The 19,769-nt window shown below is 46.1% G+C and overlaps 1 protein-coding gene across 2 annotated transcripts in view; it reads right to left on the bottom strand.

The window, feature by feature from the left end:
- Positions 1 to 233: 233 nt before the first annotated feature.
- LOC141092951 (TRPM8 channel-associated factor homolog) overlaps positions 234 to 19,769 on the bottom strand; it is a 109,385-nt gene continuing 89,849 nt past the window's right edge. For both annotated transcript variants that reach the window (XM_073579328.1, XM_073579327.1), the window contains exon 8: positions 234 to 2,697. In XM_073579328.1, coding sequence (XP_073435429.1) covers positions 2,452 to 2,697 — 246 coding nt within the window. In that variant the 3' untranslated portion in view covers positions 234 to 2,451. The remainder of the gene's footprint in view (positions 2,698 to 19,769) is intronic.

Here is a 19,769-nt window from a genome sequence, read left to right as displayed (position 1 = left end):
TCTCAGAACAGTGTCCTTAACGGACACTTGTCGGACCAGTTTCATCTGAAACAAATTTTGTTTCATGAAACCCGATCTGACTAAAGTCGCTCAACTCTAGTGTCTGCAATGCAATTTGATCATGTGGGAGTCAGATTTTATAAACCTCCCCAAGTGTAGTATGATAGTAGTCAGAAAAGTACCTAAAGGACAAGAAAATAACAACATTGCTCTTGCAGGAAGCATAAAAACAGTTTAAAGCTTTGAAAGGCTTTATTGCAAATGTTTGACAAAGCAATAAGTTTGAAAACAGTTTTAAAACAGTAAAAAGTATAAGTATTGTAGCAGTCAATGAACAATCTATTCTATATGTATAGTTGTTTTCCTTCCTCAATAGTATGCATTTCATGATAAACATGCCACAATAGGAAGAATTTTCTCATGCCAGAAAAAGTTAAGCATCTTCATTTTACCAATATACAAGTTTGGTGGATAGAACATTGTTTATTCTATTATATATTTTCCAAATCACTTTTGTTTTTTGTTTTTTTTAACCATTTTTAAATTAAATAAATACACTCCTCAGTATTAAAATTGTAGAAACAAGAAGAAAAAATTGTGGAATAATGGATATTATAGGATTGATAGACATGTTAATGATAGGCATGTGATGAAAACATGGAAACACAATTTCAACACATAGTTTAATAAGTATCGAGAGTAAGTGTCACACAAGGAAGCACATGCACTTACCCACCTTGACATGTTATTATTATTTGTTGTCTGAGAAAAGTTCTGCCACATTGAATGCACTTGTGCACACAGATCAAAATCCACTGCAGGCAACTTCCTTTGCAATTGTTGAGCAATGACATCCCAGATGTGCACAATGGGAAACAAGCTTGCAGGCCATTGCAGCACATTTAATTCATGCAGGGTGCTCGCAATAGCACAATCAACTTGCAACCTCGTGTTCTCATGCTGAAAAACGGCTGATAGGGCACTTTGGAGATATGTCTACAGCACTGGCTCTAGTGTACGTGGAATTAAAACCAGAGGGGTCTGGTTACTGTCTATTATGTAACCCCGCACTATAAGTGCAGGAGTACGACCATGATGATGCTCCCTTGTGAAGGCTTCTGCCAATGTGGTCTTAAAAATAATCTTCGCCTATCATTGCGACTAATACAAAAGAGGGACTCATCGATGAATAGGATAGATCTACATCCCAGCCTCTACTGCCATTTTGCACTTTACCATGATAGAATTTGTGAGAGGACGCAAAGAGATCAATCAAACACTCCATGAATGGACATCTGGCTCTTAGCACCATGTGCAAACGCCTTCTGATGATTTGTGTAGACACTATTTAATACCTTAGGCTTGGTGTGTAACATTGAATGTTACTTGGAATACAAAATGGATCAATTGTGAACACTGTGGTATGGACATTTATCCAAAGTGTCCAAGGAGCTATTTTTCAACATCACTGCACAAGACCACATGGTGTTACCATGTCCTGCAGTGTCTTTGGACTTGTCTTCCAGTGAGCACATCTTGGATGTCATTTGCTGTCAACTGTAATGACAGACAATTTAAATGCCCAAGTGCATTTAGCATGGCACAAAATTTCTTCAATGCCTGTTAATAACCTCACTGATAGCATGCCAAGGCATGTAAGTTCTTGTATTTCTGTCGCTATTACTCGATACTGAATAAATCAAGAGGTTTGAAAATGTTGTTTTCATTTTTTCATCATTTGCAGATCATTATCATGATTATCGATCCTGTGATCTCCATATTCTCATGACTTTTTCTTCTTGGTGTTCAATTTGAGTGCTGAGGCATGTGTATTATGTGTATTACTAGGGTAAACTAGAAAAGGTGTGTCTTTCTTAATTTTATATGTCTTTTTTTTTATAACCATTCTAAAATAAAGTTGTATTGTCCAGGGTTGTAAGAGAGTTTTGGCATCTGATCTTTAGGTTATATTGTCATCAGACAGTTGGCAAGTGGTAAGCTATCATTACAGAAATCAGCAATTACATCCCATAAGGGGCAACACCACTAAAAACACATTAATTAACTACATAGAAAGCTCATACTCTGATTTTGTTAGAAGAATAGTTAATTAAAGTGATATCTAGACACTTTAGTCAATAAGCCATGTAACTTCTTTCAGCTATCATTGAATACATACCATGCAACGTACAACTTTATATTGCTATAAAGAGGTTGTCCACTACTTAAACCATCTAAAATTCTTAAAAATAGCATGCTTGCACGTTCTGTTTCAGACAGATGGGCATGTTACAAAGATTGCAAATCACTGACCACAACAGAAACCAATATATGAAGCCGCTGTGGTCAATGCTTGGTTGCACCTGTCAGATGTCAGTATACTTTACTTTATGGATATAATTTTTTATCTAATTTCACGAATGGAAAACCTCTTTAACATAACAATTATATTCACTCAATATATTTTTTCATTGGGTCATTCTCCCATTCTGGCAGGGTGGTCAATTCATTTCTGGTTGCTTCATCAATGGGCCACCCCCAGACTTGGAAAAATGGGGCCAGATTTTTATTGACTGCTTGAGAGAACAACTTTGCCCAAAGATTCATCTTATCTTTGTTATCTTTACTGACTTTGGACATGGTCTGGTACTTGGAGAAAAGATATTTGAAGGGATCCCAACCAAAACCCTCCTGTAGCTGAAACAATAGAATAACAAAAAGTTATTAACAACGGATCTAATGTGTCCTAAATGGAAGTTAACATAAAATTCCAACATATAATTAATCACATTGTCATACATTGCAATCATTTTACTTGGTATGTTTCTTTTCTTTGGACCTCCAGTGTTGACACAACATTTCATTTACATTTCAAAATCAGAATTTGCTTAAATTGTGTATGTCTCAATTTGTAGTTTCTCAGTAAGGGCTCATTTAGACATCAGTATTTTTTAATTACGAGAAGAGCGGAGTGAGTGGCATTATTTTTGACTAGTTTCATCTGAGTTTCAGCAGAGTGACATCAGTTTTTCTCACTTGAGAGACAAAGAAAATGTTTATCTACTTTCTATTTAGCAGTTCATGAAAATGAGTCTGATTTCTTCATGGATCCATAGACTTACATTGTCGATATTGATCCAAGCTAGGAGCCAGTAATATTCCATATTTTCGGAATGCCAAGTGTAATGCAGTGGTGTTCACACAGTGCGGTAAAGAGTCGGTGACCCAGGTTAGTCCAAATTAACAGTCTTTATTTTCAAAACTCACAAATTAAAGACAAACGTTATCCTCCGGATCACAGCCAGGTCATCCGATACAATCCTAACAAAACTTGATGCCATGGGCGACTACACCGCCATATCACTTGATGGTGCGTCAATTGCGTTGCTTTCTCTGGCCTATGCTCAGTCTTCACACAGACCTGTACTGCACAGCGCTCCCTGATGAGAAGCTTGCAAACAACACACTGACACACTGAAATCTCAACTCAAAGTTTAAATGTGAATCATGGACATGAACCAATCGCAAAACCCGGATTGGAAGGAGAGACCCGCACCACTACCATCCTGCAGATCTCTCCAAAAATAAAAGCCCATGTCAAGTTTTCTTAAATATGACTTGGTCAAATAGGTTGACAAAATACACACTGTTTTATTTTGTATTGAAATTAGAGCGAATATATCAATGTTCAATTTGGATTAAGATTGCCGATTTTGCAATATTCGCCGATTTATTCGTCAAATATTTGCCAAACATAGCCGAACGTCATTGGAGTCAATGAGAGGCAAAAACATACACATACACAAGACCTTCAAATGGGCCCAAAAGCTGCCAAAACATATCAAATTAGGGGCAGGCACCAGAAAAGTGGCCTGAATTGACCCACAGTACAAATTTTAGAATGGCACGGCAGTAATCAAACATGTATGAGGTATCAGGGTCTGGGCCAGCATTTACAGCTTTGAATTGAAATTCACATTAACGAGGTGGGAGAGGGATCGGTGTAGGCCTGCTGTGCTGGGAGCCCTGATACCACATGCAACAGCTCAACCTACTTTTATGCTCAGCCACACTCAGGTGGTACAACTATCAGTTTTGTAGACTAGTATTGTCAGAAAAATGTAAGGATAGTAACACGGGAAGTTGACTTAAAGAAAGTGGAGGCCTGCCGGTCTCGGAAGCCTACTGCTACAGGCAACACACATGAAGGAGATGTCATGTATGTCAGTACCTGGATAAGAATGAAGTGATTAAACAGAGTCAGCATGGGTTTGTAACTAATAAGTCATGTCAGACTAACTTAATTTCCTTCTCTGACGGAATCACTGATTGGGTGGATCAAGGAAATGCTGTAGATATAGTATATCTTGACTTCAGCAAAGCATTTGACAAAGTCTCTCATACAACCCTTATTGAAAAAATGACTAAGTATGGAATGGACAAGGCAACTGTTAGGTGGATTCATAACTGGCTTAGTGATCGGACCCAAAGAGTGGTCGTAAATGGCTGCACATCCAGTTGGAAGAATGTCTCAAGTGGGGTACCACAGGGCTCTGTCTTGGGCCCTGTATTGTTCAACATCTTTATCAACGATTTAGATGAAGGAATTGAGGGTAAACTGATTAAATTTGCTGATGACACAAAGCTAGGAGGGATAGCTAATACTAGAGAAGAGAGAGAGAGGATTCAAAAAGATATAAATAAACTGGAGAAGTGGGCAGCAACTAACAGAATGGTTTTTAACAGGGAGAAATGCAAAGTACTACATCTGGGCAATAAAAATGAAAAAAGCATATACAGAATGGGAGGAATAGGGCTAAGTGACAGCACATGTGAAAAAGACTTGGGTATACTAATAGATCACAGACTGAATATGAGTCAACAGTGTGATGCAGCAGCAAAAAAGGCAAATGCAATTCTAGGATGTATTAACAGAAGCATACAGTCTAGATCACGTGAAGTCATTATTTCACTCTACTCCTCTTTGGTCAGACCTCATCTGGAATATTGTGTCCAGTTTTGGGCACCACATTTTAAAAAAGACATCAACAAACTGGAGCAAGTTCAGAAAAGAGCGACCAGAATGGTGAACGGTCTGCAAACCCTGTCTTATGAGGAAAGGTTGCAGGATTTAGGAATGTTTAGTTTGCAAAAGAGAAGACTGAGAGGAGACTTAACAGCTGTCTACAAATATCTAAAGGGCTGTCACACTGTAGAAGGATCAACTTTATTCTCATTTGCACAAGGAAAGACTAGAAGTAATGGGATGAAACTGAATGGGAGGAGACACAGATTAGATATTAGAAAAAACTTTTTGACAGTTAGAGTGATCAATGAGTGGAAAAGGCTGCCACGAGAAGTGGTGAGTTCTCCTTCAATGGAAGTCTTCAAACAGAGGCTGGACAGACATCTGACTGGGATGATTTAGCGAATCCTGCTTTGAGCAGGGGGTTGGACCAGATGGCCCAGGAGGTCCCTTCCAACTCTACGATTCTATGATTCTATGATCCAGGAGTCTACAAATTTACAAAAATTAGTGGTAGACACCACCTAAGTGGCATCAAATTCAATAGAGGAGAAAGTATAATGAGGAGTGACATCTCTTTCACTACAGCCAACCCAGCAGATGGAGAGACCCAACCAGGAATGTACACATTTCCAAAAATTAGTGGCAGGTCTCACAAAAGTGGCATCAATTTCACCAGAGTAGAAATAGTATAATAGGGACCAACATGTCTTCCACTACAGCCAACCCAGGAGATGGAGACGTAATCAGGAATCATCAAATTTAAAATAATTAGGGGCAGACACCACCAAAGTGGCATCAATTTTACCAGAGTAGAAATAGTAAAATATTGTAGGTACCGACACCTCTTCCACTACAGCCAACCCACTAGATGGAGATCCAACCAGAAGTGTTCACATTTCCACAAATTAGTGTTAACATCTTCAGCAGCAGCAACAGCAGGCACATAAGCCCTACTAAAGATATCACAGACTGCAATTACATGAGATCAATGCAACACACTAAAAACTACATAACCACCTAGTCTGTACAGTGTGCGATTGGGGTGCAAAAGTCCTTGGAGATCCATGACTGAGATCCATGACCATCTTGATGAAAGTTAGGTGGTCTACACTTTCAGGGGACAGCCGGCTGCGCTTATCTGTCAGGATACCACCAGCAGCGCTGAAGACAAGTTCTGAGAGAATGCTGGCTACCGGACATGATAAAATCTCCACGGTGTGACTGGTGAGCTCAGGCCCCTCATCCATTTTTGAAGAACAAAATGTAAAATAGTCCAACCCCTCCCGGATGGATGGTATTGATATTGAGATCTAGATACTTCTGCACCATCCTCTCCAGTCATTCACCACGTATCAGACTTGGACTGTGTTGTGCTGGTGCACGAGCTGGTCTAAAAAATGTGTCAAACGACTCAAAGAAATAGCTTCTGACACTTACTCTGCTGCTGCTAATGTTTTGGCATTGACGAATTGACGTGCCGTTGGTTGGAAGTCTAGAGCTGCGATGCATACTGTGTGCCTCACTGCTGTCTTGGGGAAAACCTCTCTTAAGGTTGTGTAAAAGTGTGTTTAAATACTCCAGCATTCGTGGGTACCTTTCCAGGGTGGGAAGCATCTGGCAAAATTTACTATTATAATGTGGATCTAACAGAGTGTCGACCCAGTAATCAGCATTATTCCAAATCATAACTATACAAGGATCATGTTGCAGCAAGAAGGCACTAATATGTCGGGCTCTTACATTAGGTCCAAGCTCATGCTATGTTGATAGCTGGGTAACACTGATGCTTGTTTCCTCCATCCCCTCCTGCCAACCACGAACAACAGAGAGGGGATGATTATCCTCTTCATCTCCTGACAGTTGCTCGCCTAACACCTCTTCCTCCTCCATTTGTTCCTCGACTCTTGCACCACCTTCACTAACAGTTTGACTGGTATCACCAGCCCTCCTTGATCGCATTAATCCACCCTCCCTTGGCATCCACCTGTGTGATGACAGCCTGGAACTTTTAGACATAAAAGTTCCACATCCTCTTCTGCTTCCTCCTCTTCCTCTGAGACCACCACCTCTTCCCGTAGGCTATTTAAAGTCAGCTCCAGCATGTAGGTGACCGGAAAAGTGATGCTGATGACAGCATCATCAGCGCTAACCATTTCAGTAATCATTTTGAAACTGTGCAAAGGTCCTTAATCTGTGCCCTCTCCGTAAATGTGACATGCCCCATGTCCGTACTGTGTTGGCCCAGGCTATATGACATGATGTACTGCATCAGGGATCGTTGCTACTGCCACAGTCGCTGCAACATGTGCATAGTGGAATTCCACGTGTCGGCAGATTGCATATCATGTTAACTGGCATTGAGAAAGACCTCTGTATTGATGCAAGTCGATGACCCGAGGGGTGCGAATGGCGAAGGTGAATACACAGCTTCTGTGCTTTCTGCCTTAGCTCACCCAAGCCAGGATAGTGGTGGAGAAATCGCTGTACCACCAGGTTAAGGACATGAGCCATGCAGGGCTAGTGTATGAGCTTGCCTTGGCGTAGGGCTACCACCAGGTCGCATCGTTATCAGACACAACCTTCCCTGGATCCAGGTTCAGCGGAGACAGCCCTTGCTCAAAATCTGCCTGGAGAGCTGTCCACAACCCTTCAGCTGTGTTACGTGTTACAGAACCACTCAGCACCCAGAATATGTTGTGCAGTTATATGTACGTATAATAGGTTCTATGTGAGATGCATGTCCCTAATGCATCAGCCCACAGGCTGCGCCCCTGGGCAGAGGGGACATGATATTCTCCTTTTGTCCGTCCTCCCCCCACCTTTGTAATTCCCACAGTAAACATCGGCAGGCTCCGGCCACCTGCGGCTTTTGTAATGCATGTCTGGCCTGCCGCTTTTCTATTGGCTGGCCCTCTGTATCTGTGTGACATATTCTGTGTCCTGTGAGTAAAGTGTTGTCAGACTGGAAATACATGGAGAAGCAGTGATCTTTTATATGCGCCGATGTAAACAGGGAATTACAGCCAGCGTCATTCATTCAGACTCCAGCCAACGCAGAGTGGACCTCCGAAAACACGGGGTGGTACTGAAAGAGGTACCCCAGCTTGGGTAGACCCGGTTACACTGGTGGCAGACAGTGGTATTTGATACCCCTTCGACAGGAGGAAAGGAATGAATGGAAAATAACTACCAGAAGTTAAAGAGGACTACATTAAAAGATCTGGTGGAAGCCCGAGGGTTGATCGCCAGCAACAAAACAAAAGCGGATTTGATAGCAGCCATCATGGAACATGACAGTGCAGCGCCCCCCCAAAGTGAACGTGGAGGAGACCGAATTCCAGAGGGAGGTAAAGAACAGACTGGTGTCCTATGGCCTAAACCCTGCAGTAGAGATCATACGAGAGGTGATGGCTGATGTGCGTACTGATCTGAAGGAAAAGATGGCCGAGTGGACCAGGATAGAGATAACCAAGATGGAGATGACAGAGCGGACCAAAGTGGAGCTGGCAAAGATGGAGATGGCAGAGTGGAGAGAGGAGAGCCAGCGAGCAGGGGGAGCTCTGGCCTTCGACAACATACCTTCAACAGTAAGCCACAAAAAGTTCCGACAGTTGGGGGAGGCAGAGGAAGACATTGACGGCTTTCTGCAGGACTTTGAGCGGCAGTGTGCCCTTCATCAAGTGAAGCCGGAGGAACGGGTTCAGATTCTGGCCAGCAAGCTGACAAGCTGGGCAGCGGACGCCTATCGCATGGTACCTGATGAGGACTGTATGGACTATGAGCGGATCAAAGAAGTGATCTTGGCCCGGTATGCGCTGACACCAGAGGCCTACCGCCAAAAGTTCCGTGGACTTATAAAACGCGTAACCCATACCCACGCTGAATGGGCCTGTAAATTACGGCGGTCACTGCTACAGTGGGTGCAAGGGAGCCAAGCAACCACTAAGGAGGATGTCCTCCAGCTCTTCCTGTTAGAACGATTCTTTAATGGACTAAACCCCGAGACACAGGAATGGCTTCGGGACAGGCGGCCAACGACTCTTGAGGAAGCCGCCTGTCTGGCCGATGAACATCATGATGCCAGGAGGCCGCAGTTCTCTGCATCAAAGGTGGTCACTAGGGGCCTGCCCATGGACCTGGAGGGCCCCGAACCACCGAAGATTGTAGGGGGACCAGCTAGAAACCCGGCCTACCACAGTCCCCCTGGGGTGCGATGCCACACCTGCCGTCAGCTGGGCCACCTGCAAAGACAATGCCCCAACCAGACTCAGCATACCCAGTGGCCAAAGGCGGGAACAGCTACCTTCAGCCGGGCTGCTGTACACTTCTACCAAGGTGAAGCTGACCCGACATTGGGGGCCACAACTAACCAAGGGGTGGAAGAGATGGAGGAAGTGCTGCATGAAGCAGACCCCGTGCAGGCAGCCCGGGCAGATAATCGACAACAGCATCGACAGGTCGTGTGGGTTAATGGGAAACGTATGCAGGGACTAAGAGATTCCGGGGCAACTTTGACCCTTGTGAAGCCTCATCTCGTCAGGGACCAAGAGAAGACGGACCAGACAGTGGCAGTCCGTGTAGCAGGGGGAGCTATACATCGACTACCCACTGCCAGGATTCACCTGAACTGGGGAGTCGGGGATGGCCTTGTTGAGGTCGGCTTGATGAAGGTTTTGCCTGCAGACGTCTTGCTGGGAAATGACTTGGGGCCCATGTTGTCTGCATTCTCGGTGGCCCCTCTGGCTGAGACCTATCCTGTGACCACCCGGAGACAAGCTCGAGCTGCGGAGACAGAATCACACTCAGAGGAGGCCCAGGTAAGACATCCCAGCCCTGCACGTATTCCCATAGCCAGACACATTTCTTGGGCCACCCCAGATGAATTTAAGAGGGAGTTACTTGAGGATCCTTCATTAGAGGGATATCGTGGGAAGGCACAGGAGGGGAGAGGAGTACTGGAAGGGGAACAGTTTGTATGGAAGCAGGGACTCCTCTACCGGATCTCAGATCAGCACCACACAGGGACGAGCCCCACAATAAAACGACAGCTGGCAGTTCCCAAGAAGTATAGGCAGGAGCTACTGCGAATCTCTCATGATATACCCTTGGCCGGGCACTTCGGCGTCAGTCGCACCAGGCATCGTCTGACACAAAACTTCTTTTGGCCGGGGGTAACCTATGATGTTCGTCAGTACTGCCAGACCTGTGACAGTTGTCAGCGCATTGGCAAGAGGGGGGATCGATGCAAGGCCAAATTACGCCCCCTCCCCATTGTGGAGGAACCATTTAGCCGAGTAGTGGTCGATCTGATAGGGCCGTTAGCCAAACCCAGTCCGTCCGGGAAAAAGTATATATTGACAGTGGTAGATTATGCCACACGGTATCCAGAGGCGGTTGCGTTACCTAACATACTGGCAGAGACGGTGGCGGCCGCCCTGCTCCAGGTGTTCTCACGGGTTGGATTTCCCCGGGAGATTATCTCGGACCAGGGTACCCAGTTTACAGCAGAGGTGACCAACCAACTGTGGAAGCTGTGCAGCATAAAGTCCATTAGAAGTGCCCCGTACCACCCGCAAACCAATGGGTTGTGTGAACGCTTTAACGGGACATTAAAACAGCTCATTGGGACTTTTACCAGAACCTACAGGGACTGGGAGAAATTTTTGCCACACCTCCTGTTTGCCTATCGGGAGGTGCCCCAAGAATCCACGGGGTTCTCCCCGTTCGAGCTGGTATACGGGAGATGGGTAAGGGGACCCCTAGACTTAGTGCTACAACACTGGGAAGGGGAGGGCCTCATAGAAGGGGAACCTATTGTACCCAATGTGCTGGAATTCCAGGACCGCCTCCAGGAGCTGACTCAGGCTGTACGTGAGAACATGCAGGCGACCCAGCGGCGCAAGCGCATATGGTACGATCGGAGGGCCAGAGAGCGCACTTTGGAAATAGGACAGAAGGTCCTGGTGTTAGAGCCCACTAAGCAGAATAAGTTTCAAGCTGCATGGCAGGGGCCCTACCAGGTAGTGGGGAAAATAGCCGACACAACCTATAATGTCGCCAATTGTGACGACCCCAGGGTTATCCGCATGTTCCACGTGAATATGCTGAAGCCCTACCGGGAGCGCCCTGAAGAGGTAGTGGCCACCTGTGCACCTGAAGCAGAGGATTTAGCCGGACTTCCCTTGCCGGATGTCTTAGGGGAAAGGACTCAGTCTAAAACATGGGACCAGGTACACTTGGGTGAAGACCTAGGCCCCCGGGAGAGACAGCAGGTGGAGGCATTGTTGAGGCTGCGACAGAGGATGTTTTCAGAGAGACCGGGGTACACTCGCCTGGCACAACACAAGGTTGAGACCCAGGATCAGACCCCCCTGCGACAAAACCCCTTCCGCGTCCCTGAGTCTGTACGGAGAGGGGATGCGACAAGAGATACAAGAGATGTTGCGTTTAGGGGTCATTGAAGAGTCAGATAGTCCCTGGGCATCCCCCATAGTGTTAGTGCCCAAGAAGGATGGGACTACACGGTTTTGTGTAGACTATCATAAGCTCAATTAGAAAACAGTGACGGATGCATACCCCATGCCGCATGTGGATGAGTTGATAGACCGGCTGGCGGGGGCAAATTATTTGACCACCATCGATCTATGCAAAGGCTACTGGCAGATTCCCCTTAGTCCTGACGCTATTCCCAAGTCGGCATTTGTCACCCTGTTCGGCTTATTCCAGTTTCGAGTTATGTCATTCGGGATGAAGAATGCCCCGGCGACCTTCCAAAGGCTGGCTGACCGGCTTCTGGATGGTCTCCAGGACTATGCTTGTGCCTACCTGGACGACATCGCCATCTACAGTGCGACATGGGAAGAGCATCTAAATCACCTAGAGACAGTATTGGACAGGATCCACCAGGCCGGAGTCACCCTGAACCCAAACAAGTGTCACGTGGGCAAAGCAGAGGTTCAGTATTTAGGGCATTGGGTGGGATGTGGGAAACAGCGACCAGAACCAGCCAAGATTGAGGCCATAGCCAAATGGCCCATCCCACGCACTAAAACCCAGGTCATGGCGTTTCTAGGGACAGCGGGGTATTACAGGAAATTCGTTCCCAATTACAGCAGCGTAGCCAAGCCCCTCACTGATTTGACCCGTAAGAACCAACCCCGCCAAGTAACCTGGACCTCAGAGTGTGAGGAAGCCTTCCGCTAACTAAAGGACGCCCTCACCAATACCCCTGTATTGGCCGCACATGATCCAACTAAATGTTTCCTGGTTCACACAGACACTTCTATGTTTGGATTAGGGGCAGTACTGAGCCAAGTCAGGCCGGACGGCCAAGAACACCCGGTAGCTTACCTGAGTCGGAAACTACTGCCCCTTGAAGTAAGCTTTGCGGCCATCGAGAAGAAGTGCCTGGCAGTAGTATGGGCACTCAAGAAGTTGCAACCATATTTGTATGGACGACAGTTTTCCCTCCTAACGGACCATAATCCCCTAGTCTGGCTTAATCGGGTCTCCGGAGGCAACGCCAGATTGCTGCGGTGGAGTTTAGCCCTACAACATCTGGACTTCACCATCCACCACAGACCCGGCAAACAAAACAGTAACGCCGATGGACTAAGTCGACAAACGGAACTTGTACCAACCCCATAAACTTCGGTCATCCCCAAACCGATCCGTTGAGGATCAGACTGTGTATGCCGATCACATCGCTGAAAAGGGGAGCCGTGTTACATGTTACAGAACCATTCAGCACCCAGAATATGTTGTGCAGTTATATGTACGTATAATAGGTTCTATGTGAGCTGCATGTCCCTAATGCATCAGCCCACAGGCTGCGCCCCTGGGCAGAGGGGACACGATATTCTCCTTTTGTCCATCCTCCCCCCACCTTTGTAATTCCCACAGTAAACATCGGCAGGCTCCGGCCACCTGCGGATTTTGTAATGCATGTCTGGCCTGCCGCTTTTCTATTGGCCGGCCCTCTGTATCTGTGTGATATATTCTGTGTCCTGTGAGTAAAGTGTTGTCAGACGGGAAATACATGGAGAAGCAGTGATCTTTTATATGCGTCCATGTAAACAGGGAATTACAGCCAGCGTCATTCATTCAGACTCCAGCCAACGCAGAGCGGACCTTCGAAAACACGGGGTGGTACTGAAAGAGGTACCCCAGCTTGGGTAGACCCCGTTACAAGCTGTATGACTGCGATCTCCAAGGCATATCAGTTTTAACACTGCCTGATTGTGGTGAGCCCTGGCTACACAGTACGGAGGTGGAGGGGATTCGCTCTACACAGTTGGAATACGTGTCTCATTAAGGCAGACGTTGAGGGCTCAGGTGGAGGCCTTGGAGGAGATGGAGGAGACAGAAGCTGTGGAGGAAGTGTGAAATACAGAGGTTTGTCCTGCAAGCCTTGGGGATTCCAAGAAAAATCCTCTGTTTAGACTGAAGTCTATATCTCTGTGGAGGGGAAGTGGCCCTGCCTTGAATAAAAACACCTGCGGCTAACAGGTGGAGTGCTCAGTCAGAAAGTAAATGAATACAAATATCAAAAACTGACCATCACATCCAAGCATAAACATTGTGTGAACAGGTGCTTAACCTGGAGTCACCAACTCATATACATGCAAGCAAAAAAGGAAGCACACTGTAGCACCATAACATGCAAATGTGAAAAATGAAAAATGACTTGCATTACAAATATGAAAAATTGAGAAAGTTTAGCGCATAAAACGGCCAAGTTATGTGTACCTGGAAGCCAACGTTAAGGCATTTCTCGCTTTCCAGGTGCCTGCCTATGCCAATCCTCACTAAGACTGAAGTCTACATCTGAATGGGAACCTATGAAAAATCCTCTGTTTAGACTGAAGTCTATATCTCTGTGGAGCGGAAGTGGCCCTGCCTTGATTAAAAAGGCCTGCGGCTAACAGGTGGAGTGCTCAGTCAGAAAGTAAATGAATACAAATATCAAAAACTAACCGTCACATCCAAGCATAAACATGCAATCTCCTCCACAGAGATATAGACTTCAGTCTAAACAGAGGATTTTTCATAGGTTCCCATTCAGATGGAGACTTCAGTCTTAGTGAGGATTGGCATAGGCAGGGACCTGGAAAACGAGAAATGCCTTAACGTTGGCTTCCAGGTACACATAACTTGGCCATTTTATGCGCTAAACTTTCTCAATTTTTCTTATTTCTAATGCAGTAATGCAAGTCATTTTTCATTTTTCACATTTGCATGTTATGGCGCTACAGTGTGCTTCCTTTTTTGCTTGGGGAATAAAAATCGGCAGTGAGTGGAGGACAGGAAACACACCTACAGTGCCCATTTCAATGGCAACGGCATCAATTCTAATTACTTAAGCTTGTCAACCTTAATTTACTTTATAATAATAGTAACGCATTGAAAACTGGGGGTTATTTGGCTAAAGTTGTGGGGGGGCTACAGCCCAGATAGGGAGGTGGAAAAACTGGCATATGTTGAGGTGTAGGCTGGACGTTCAGCAGCTGCAAATGGAGGAATTGGAGAAGTCGGAGGAAGAAGAGGACAAAGCGAGCCATTTTGCTGGCGACCTATGTGTCATCAGGGGAAGGTGTTACAAAATCCTTTGAAACCCAGGCATGGTTCATTTTAATGAAGGTGAGATCACCTACATTTTGGGTCGACAGCTGGGTCCTTCTTTCTGTCAGGATTGATCCAGTAGCACTGAAGACTCTTTCTGATAGCACACTACCAGCAGGGCAAGCAAGCTCCTGTAAGGCAAATTGTGCCAATTCAGGCCAGGTGTCCAGTTTACAGGCCCAGTAGTCAAAGGGGAATGAACTGTGAGGAAGAACATTGATAGGGGAGGAGAGGTAATTTTGAACCATAGTTGACAACCTGTCTCATGTCTGTTGCAATCGATTCAGTATTACCAGTCTTGTGAGCGGTACTCGAGAAATCAGTCCACAACATGGTCATGAAACCCCTGTCTCCAACACCACTTCGGCTGTGTGCACAACGAACACCTCTTCCATGTTGCCCAGTACGGCTCGTGGTAGAACCTGCACCGCTACTGTGTGCTGGGAATGCCTCTAACAAACGGTTTAGCAGAGTTGCTTGTTTGTTCGCCAATATTAGCTCTAGGTTCTCCTGTGGCATAATGTTCTGTAATTTGCCTTTATAGCGTGGATCGAGGATGCTGGCCAACCAGTAGTCATCTTCCTTCATAATTTTGGCAATGTGGCGGTCCCTTTTTAGGATCCGCAAGAGATAATCACACATGTGGACCAATGTTCCAGGTGTCAATGATGCACTGCCAGTGGTGGGTGGAGGAGCACTTTCTGCCAAATCCACATCCCTCCAGTCACGCACAAACCCTGTACCTGACCCTTGGCAAGCCAACATTTTCTCTTGCCCCCTGAGAAGCATCCTCCTCCCCAAAATAATCATCACCCTCATCCTCCTTCTGCTCTTCCTCTTTTTCCTCCACCTCATCCAGGACAGTTCCCTGAGCAGACAATGCCTAACTGTCATCAAGGCTTCCCTCCTCCTCCTCCTCCTCCGCTGCAGATGCCTGATCCTTAATGTGCGTCAAAGTTTGCATGAGCAGACGCATAAGTGGGATGCTCATGCTTATGATGGCGTCGTCTGCACTTACCAGCCGTGTGCATTCCTCAAAACACTGAAGTAATTTACAGAGGACTTTCAGCTTTGACCCCTGCACACCCGACAACTCGATGTCTTCCCTCAAACTGCCTGCCTGTGTATCCTCCCACAAATGCATTACAGCCTGCCTCTGTTCACACAGCCTCTCAACCATGTGCATGATGGAGTTCCACCTTGTTGCAACGTCTATGATTAGGCGGTGCTTAGGGAGGTGGAGCGATTGCTGCAGCCTCTGCATATGACTGGAGTCTACGGGCGAGCGATGGATTTGTGAGCACAGTCTTCGCACCTTATGGAGCAGGGCTGGTAACTTCGGATAATTATTTATGAAGCACTGCACCACCAGGTTCAAGGTGTGAGCCAGGCAAGGTATGTGTCTGAGTTTTGCCAGGGCTATGGCCGCCACAAAATTACATTCGTTATCTTTGACTACCTTGCCTGGCTCAAGATGTAGACTGCCCATCCATGACTCAATTTCTTGCTGCAAGTAGTTGGCCAGTACCTCCACGGTGTGTCTGTTGTCGCCCAAAGACATCATCTTTAAAACAGCCTGCTGACGCTTACCACTAGCTGTTCGACAGTGGGACACCTCGTGTGCAACACGGGCAGCTGCGGATGGAGTGCTTGTGCGACTGCGCTCTGTTGACGAGCTTTTACTTCTGGAGGAGGAGGAGGTGGAGGGTCGAACGCCTACAGCCAACTGTTGCCTATACCGTGGGCTAGGCAGCACTGTCCCATCGCCGCTCTCACCTGCTTTGATTGACTCTGGGATGCTGCCTGTTGGAGGATGTCCAGTTTCCCTGCCTGGTTGGGGAGAGGTGTGGACTTAAGGGTACTTCACGCATAACAAGATCGTTAGCGAGATCGCTGAAATGTCACAGGTTTTGTGATGCAACAGCGACCTCACCAGCAATCTCGCTACGTGTGACACATAGCGGTGACCGCCCCCCATTGCAATATCGCTGATCGTGCTCGAATGTCCTAGGACATTTTTTGATCGTTGGTGTCCCACTGGCCAGCATGCATCGCTGTGTTTGACGCCATAACAAAGACGAGCGACCTCGTTTGCGACTCAGAACTCAGGGACGCAGGCATGATTTTGCTTTGTCTTTTCAATGCCCCCTCAGCTCCGATTGGTGGTCTCAAATTAGGATCTTTGTAGCGTTTCCTTTTATAGGTCCGCTATCAATTACTGTATGTGCAATCATAACATTTAACATGTACAGTTATAATAATCGCGTGTCCCCGTGTCAGTGACTGTGGATCACCGTATAAATAGCGCACTAGCGACTCAGACAGGGACGCTGAAGCAAACCAGGTAGTGATAGCACAGTAGTGGCCACCAATCGGAGCAGAGGGGCATGGAAAAGGCAACGCTGAAGCACGCCTATCGAGGTCTGAGTCGTCAGAATAGCTGCTGTGTGACAATGTCCCAACGACCACCGAGGTCGTTATACAGATCGCCGAATCATTGCTGCGTCGTTGAATAAATCTGCCTGTTTGACAGCTTACTAGCGACCATGTAGCGACGTACCAGCGATCCTTAACCAGGTCGTATCATTGTCGGGATCGCTGGAGCGTCGCTATGTGTAACGGGACCCTTAGCATCATCGGCTGTCCAGGCTTGAGGTCTCATGTAGTCTTGAGGAAGGTTAAGGAGGGCTGTCCCTGCTGGGAGCTATCTGAGACTGAAATCTCCCAGCCAGAATGAAAAATCAATTATCACTCACAGCAGGGGAGATTCTACTTAGCTCCTTTTTCTATCTGAGCACACTCCTGCCCTGTCACACTGTCCTGCCTGTGCAGATATCACTCCTGGCAGCTCTCACTCCCCTAAAGGGGGTTTTACACTAAGCGATATCGCTAGCAATATCGCTAAAACGTCACTGGTTTTGTGACGTTATAGCGATATTGCTAGCGATATCGCTATGTGTGATACTTACCAGCGACCGGCTCCCCCGCTGTCCATCGCTGATCGCGCGAGAATGTCCGGCTCCATTTCTCGTCGGGCGCTTCCTGCTGAGACTTCCTGCTGTGACGACGAGCGACGCTGGAGGCGGGCGGGAGGACGCCAGGATCGCTGCGTGTGAATAGTAAGTATCGTGCGCTGCGTCGCTGCCGAATCGCTGTGAGGTCTTTCTGTATGAAAGCTCACTAGCGATCATTTAGCGATGCACCAGCGATCCTGACCGGGTGGGATCGCTGGTCGGATCGCTGGTGCATCGCTAAATGTAAAAGGGCCTTAATACCTCAGTTACTTGAGCTGGAGACCCCACACCAGACAAATATAGCCCCCCTCCAGCTGCACTTATAACCTGGCTAAACTGTCTGCATTTTCTATTTAAACAGCCTCATGCTCTTCAAATCATAAAACTTCAAAGGAGTTAACCCTTTATTGCAAAAACACAGTCATCTAGGAGTGCTGTCCAGAAGAGCAGCATCCCAAAAGCCCTCCTAACCACTAAGGAGAATACTGCAGAAGCTGAGGTGCAGTTTTAGTTGGGGTTTTCCTGTATTCAAACTTTCTGACCATCTTATAATACTGTATATTACTTATATTGTAAGCTAATATCAACTTTCAACTTTCTGACCATTTTATAATACTGTACATACTTATATTGTATCTCCCTCACCTCATTGTAGATTGTAAGCTCTCACTAGCAGGGTCGTCTTATTTCATCTTATTTTGCTTTAATTATTGTATTGTTAACGTTGTTACTTATGACTTGTGTTTTGAAACTGTTAAACTGTAAACCGCTGCGGAATATGTTTGCGCTATATAAATAAAGATTATTATTATTATTATTATTATATATTGTTAAAAAGGCCTAAGAACTTTTCCTTATTATAAAGGGCTCTTCTCTAGCTCTCTGCTGATATCAAGTGGCAATTCGTGTAACCACATCTTTATTTCCAAGTATAAGTGATTATATCTACACAAACTGTGACAACACTTTTATGGTCTTCACCTACCTATACCCTTCTCTACTACAGTATACAATCCCTAAAGCACAGGAATATCCACATGCAAGAGAAAATAGACATATAGGACACTAAATCTACTACACGGCAACAAAAAAACAAGAGGAGCCACGCACTATCCCTTTCCTAGAACTAATGTGGAAAAGACATCTGGTAAAAAAATGGATCTCTGCAGACCTCATTAACTAATTCTGGGACTTTGGACAACTTCCTCCATAGACATGACAACTCTTAAAGTGGGGAATCACTTACTCCAAGGCGCTCCTCCAAATGGGTTGGTTCACTGACACGCACTTCTAGTGCGCCACCAAACTTTTCTAAGGACAATTCGGGAACCTTGGCGTCTTCTTACACTGCAAATATTACAGGTCCAACAACTCCATGTATCAATGAAAAAGGGGTACAACGAAATTCTAGCTTCTCAGCAGGGGGCCCTGAGACAGTGAAACTTAATCTCTCTCCCTCAGTTCTGGTATTTAACCCATCATTGGACAAACATACAAATAGAAGTACATCAGGAAAAGACTTTGCCCACAAACAACAACCTTGTACGCCTTCAGAGTCCTCCTGGATGGAGAAAGAAAAATGTTGTGAAGAAGAAACGGAGAGTGGTGGTCATGGGGGATTCCCTGTTGAGAGGAACAGAGGCCACTATCTGCAGACCGGATATAACTTCAAGAGAAATGTGCTGTCTTCCAGGGGCAAAAATTAAAGATGTGTCTGACAGGATATCAGGACTCTTCAGACCTACAGATGACTACCCATTCCTGCTACTACATGTTGGGACAAATGACACCGCAAGAAACGACCTGGAAATCAACTGCAGAGACTTTGAAGACTTAGGCAAGATAGTGAAAGAACTGGGAGCGCAGGTGGTCTTCTCTTCCATCCTCCCAGTGGATGGCCATGGAACAAGGAGGTGGAATAAGATTCTGCAGGTGAACAACTGGCTACGTCGATGGTGCCGTCAGCAACGATTTGGATTTATGGATCACGGAGTGAATTACCTTTGCGATGGACTACTTGCTAAAGATGGGGTGCACCTTACGAAGACTGGAAAACATGTATTTGGAAGTCGCCTTGCTACACTTGTAAGGAGAGCTTTAAACTA

Source organism: Dendrobates tinctorius, unplaced genomic scaffold, assembly GCF_039654945.1.
Source record: "Dendrobates tinctorius isolate UK_male_01 unplaced genomic scaffold, ASM3965494v1 ptg000062l, whole genome shotgun sequence".
Classification (NCBI taxonomy): Eukaryota; Metazoa; Chordata; class Amphibia; order Anura; family Dendrobatidae; genus Dendrobates; species Dendrobates tinctorius.
This window is presented reverse-complemented; position numbering and strand designations above follow the sequence as displayed.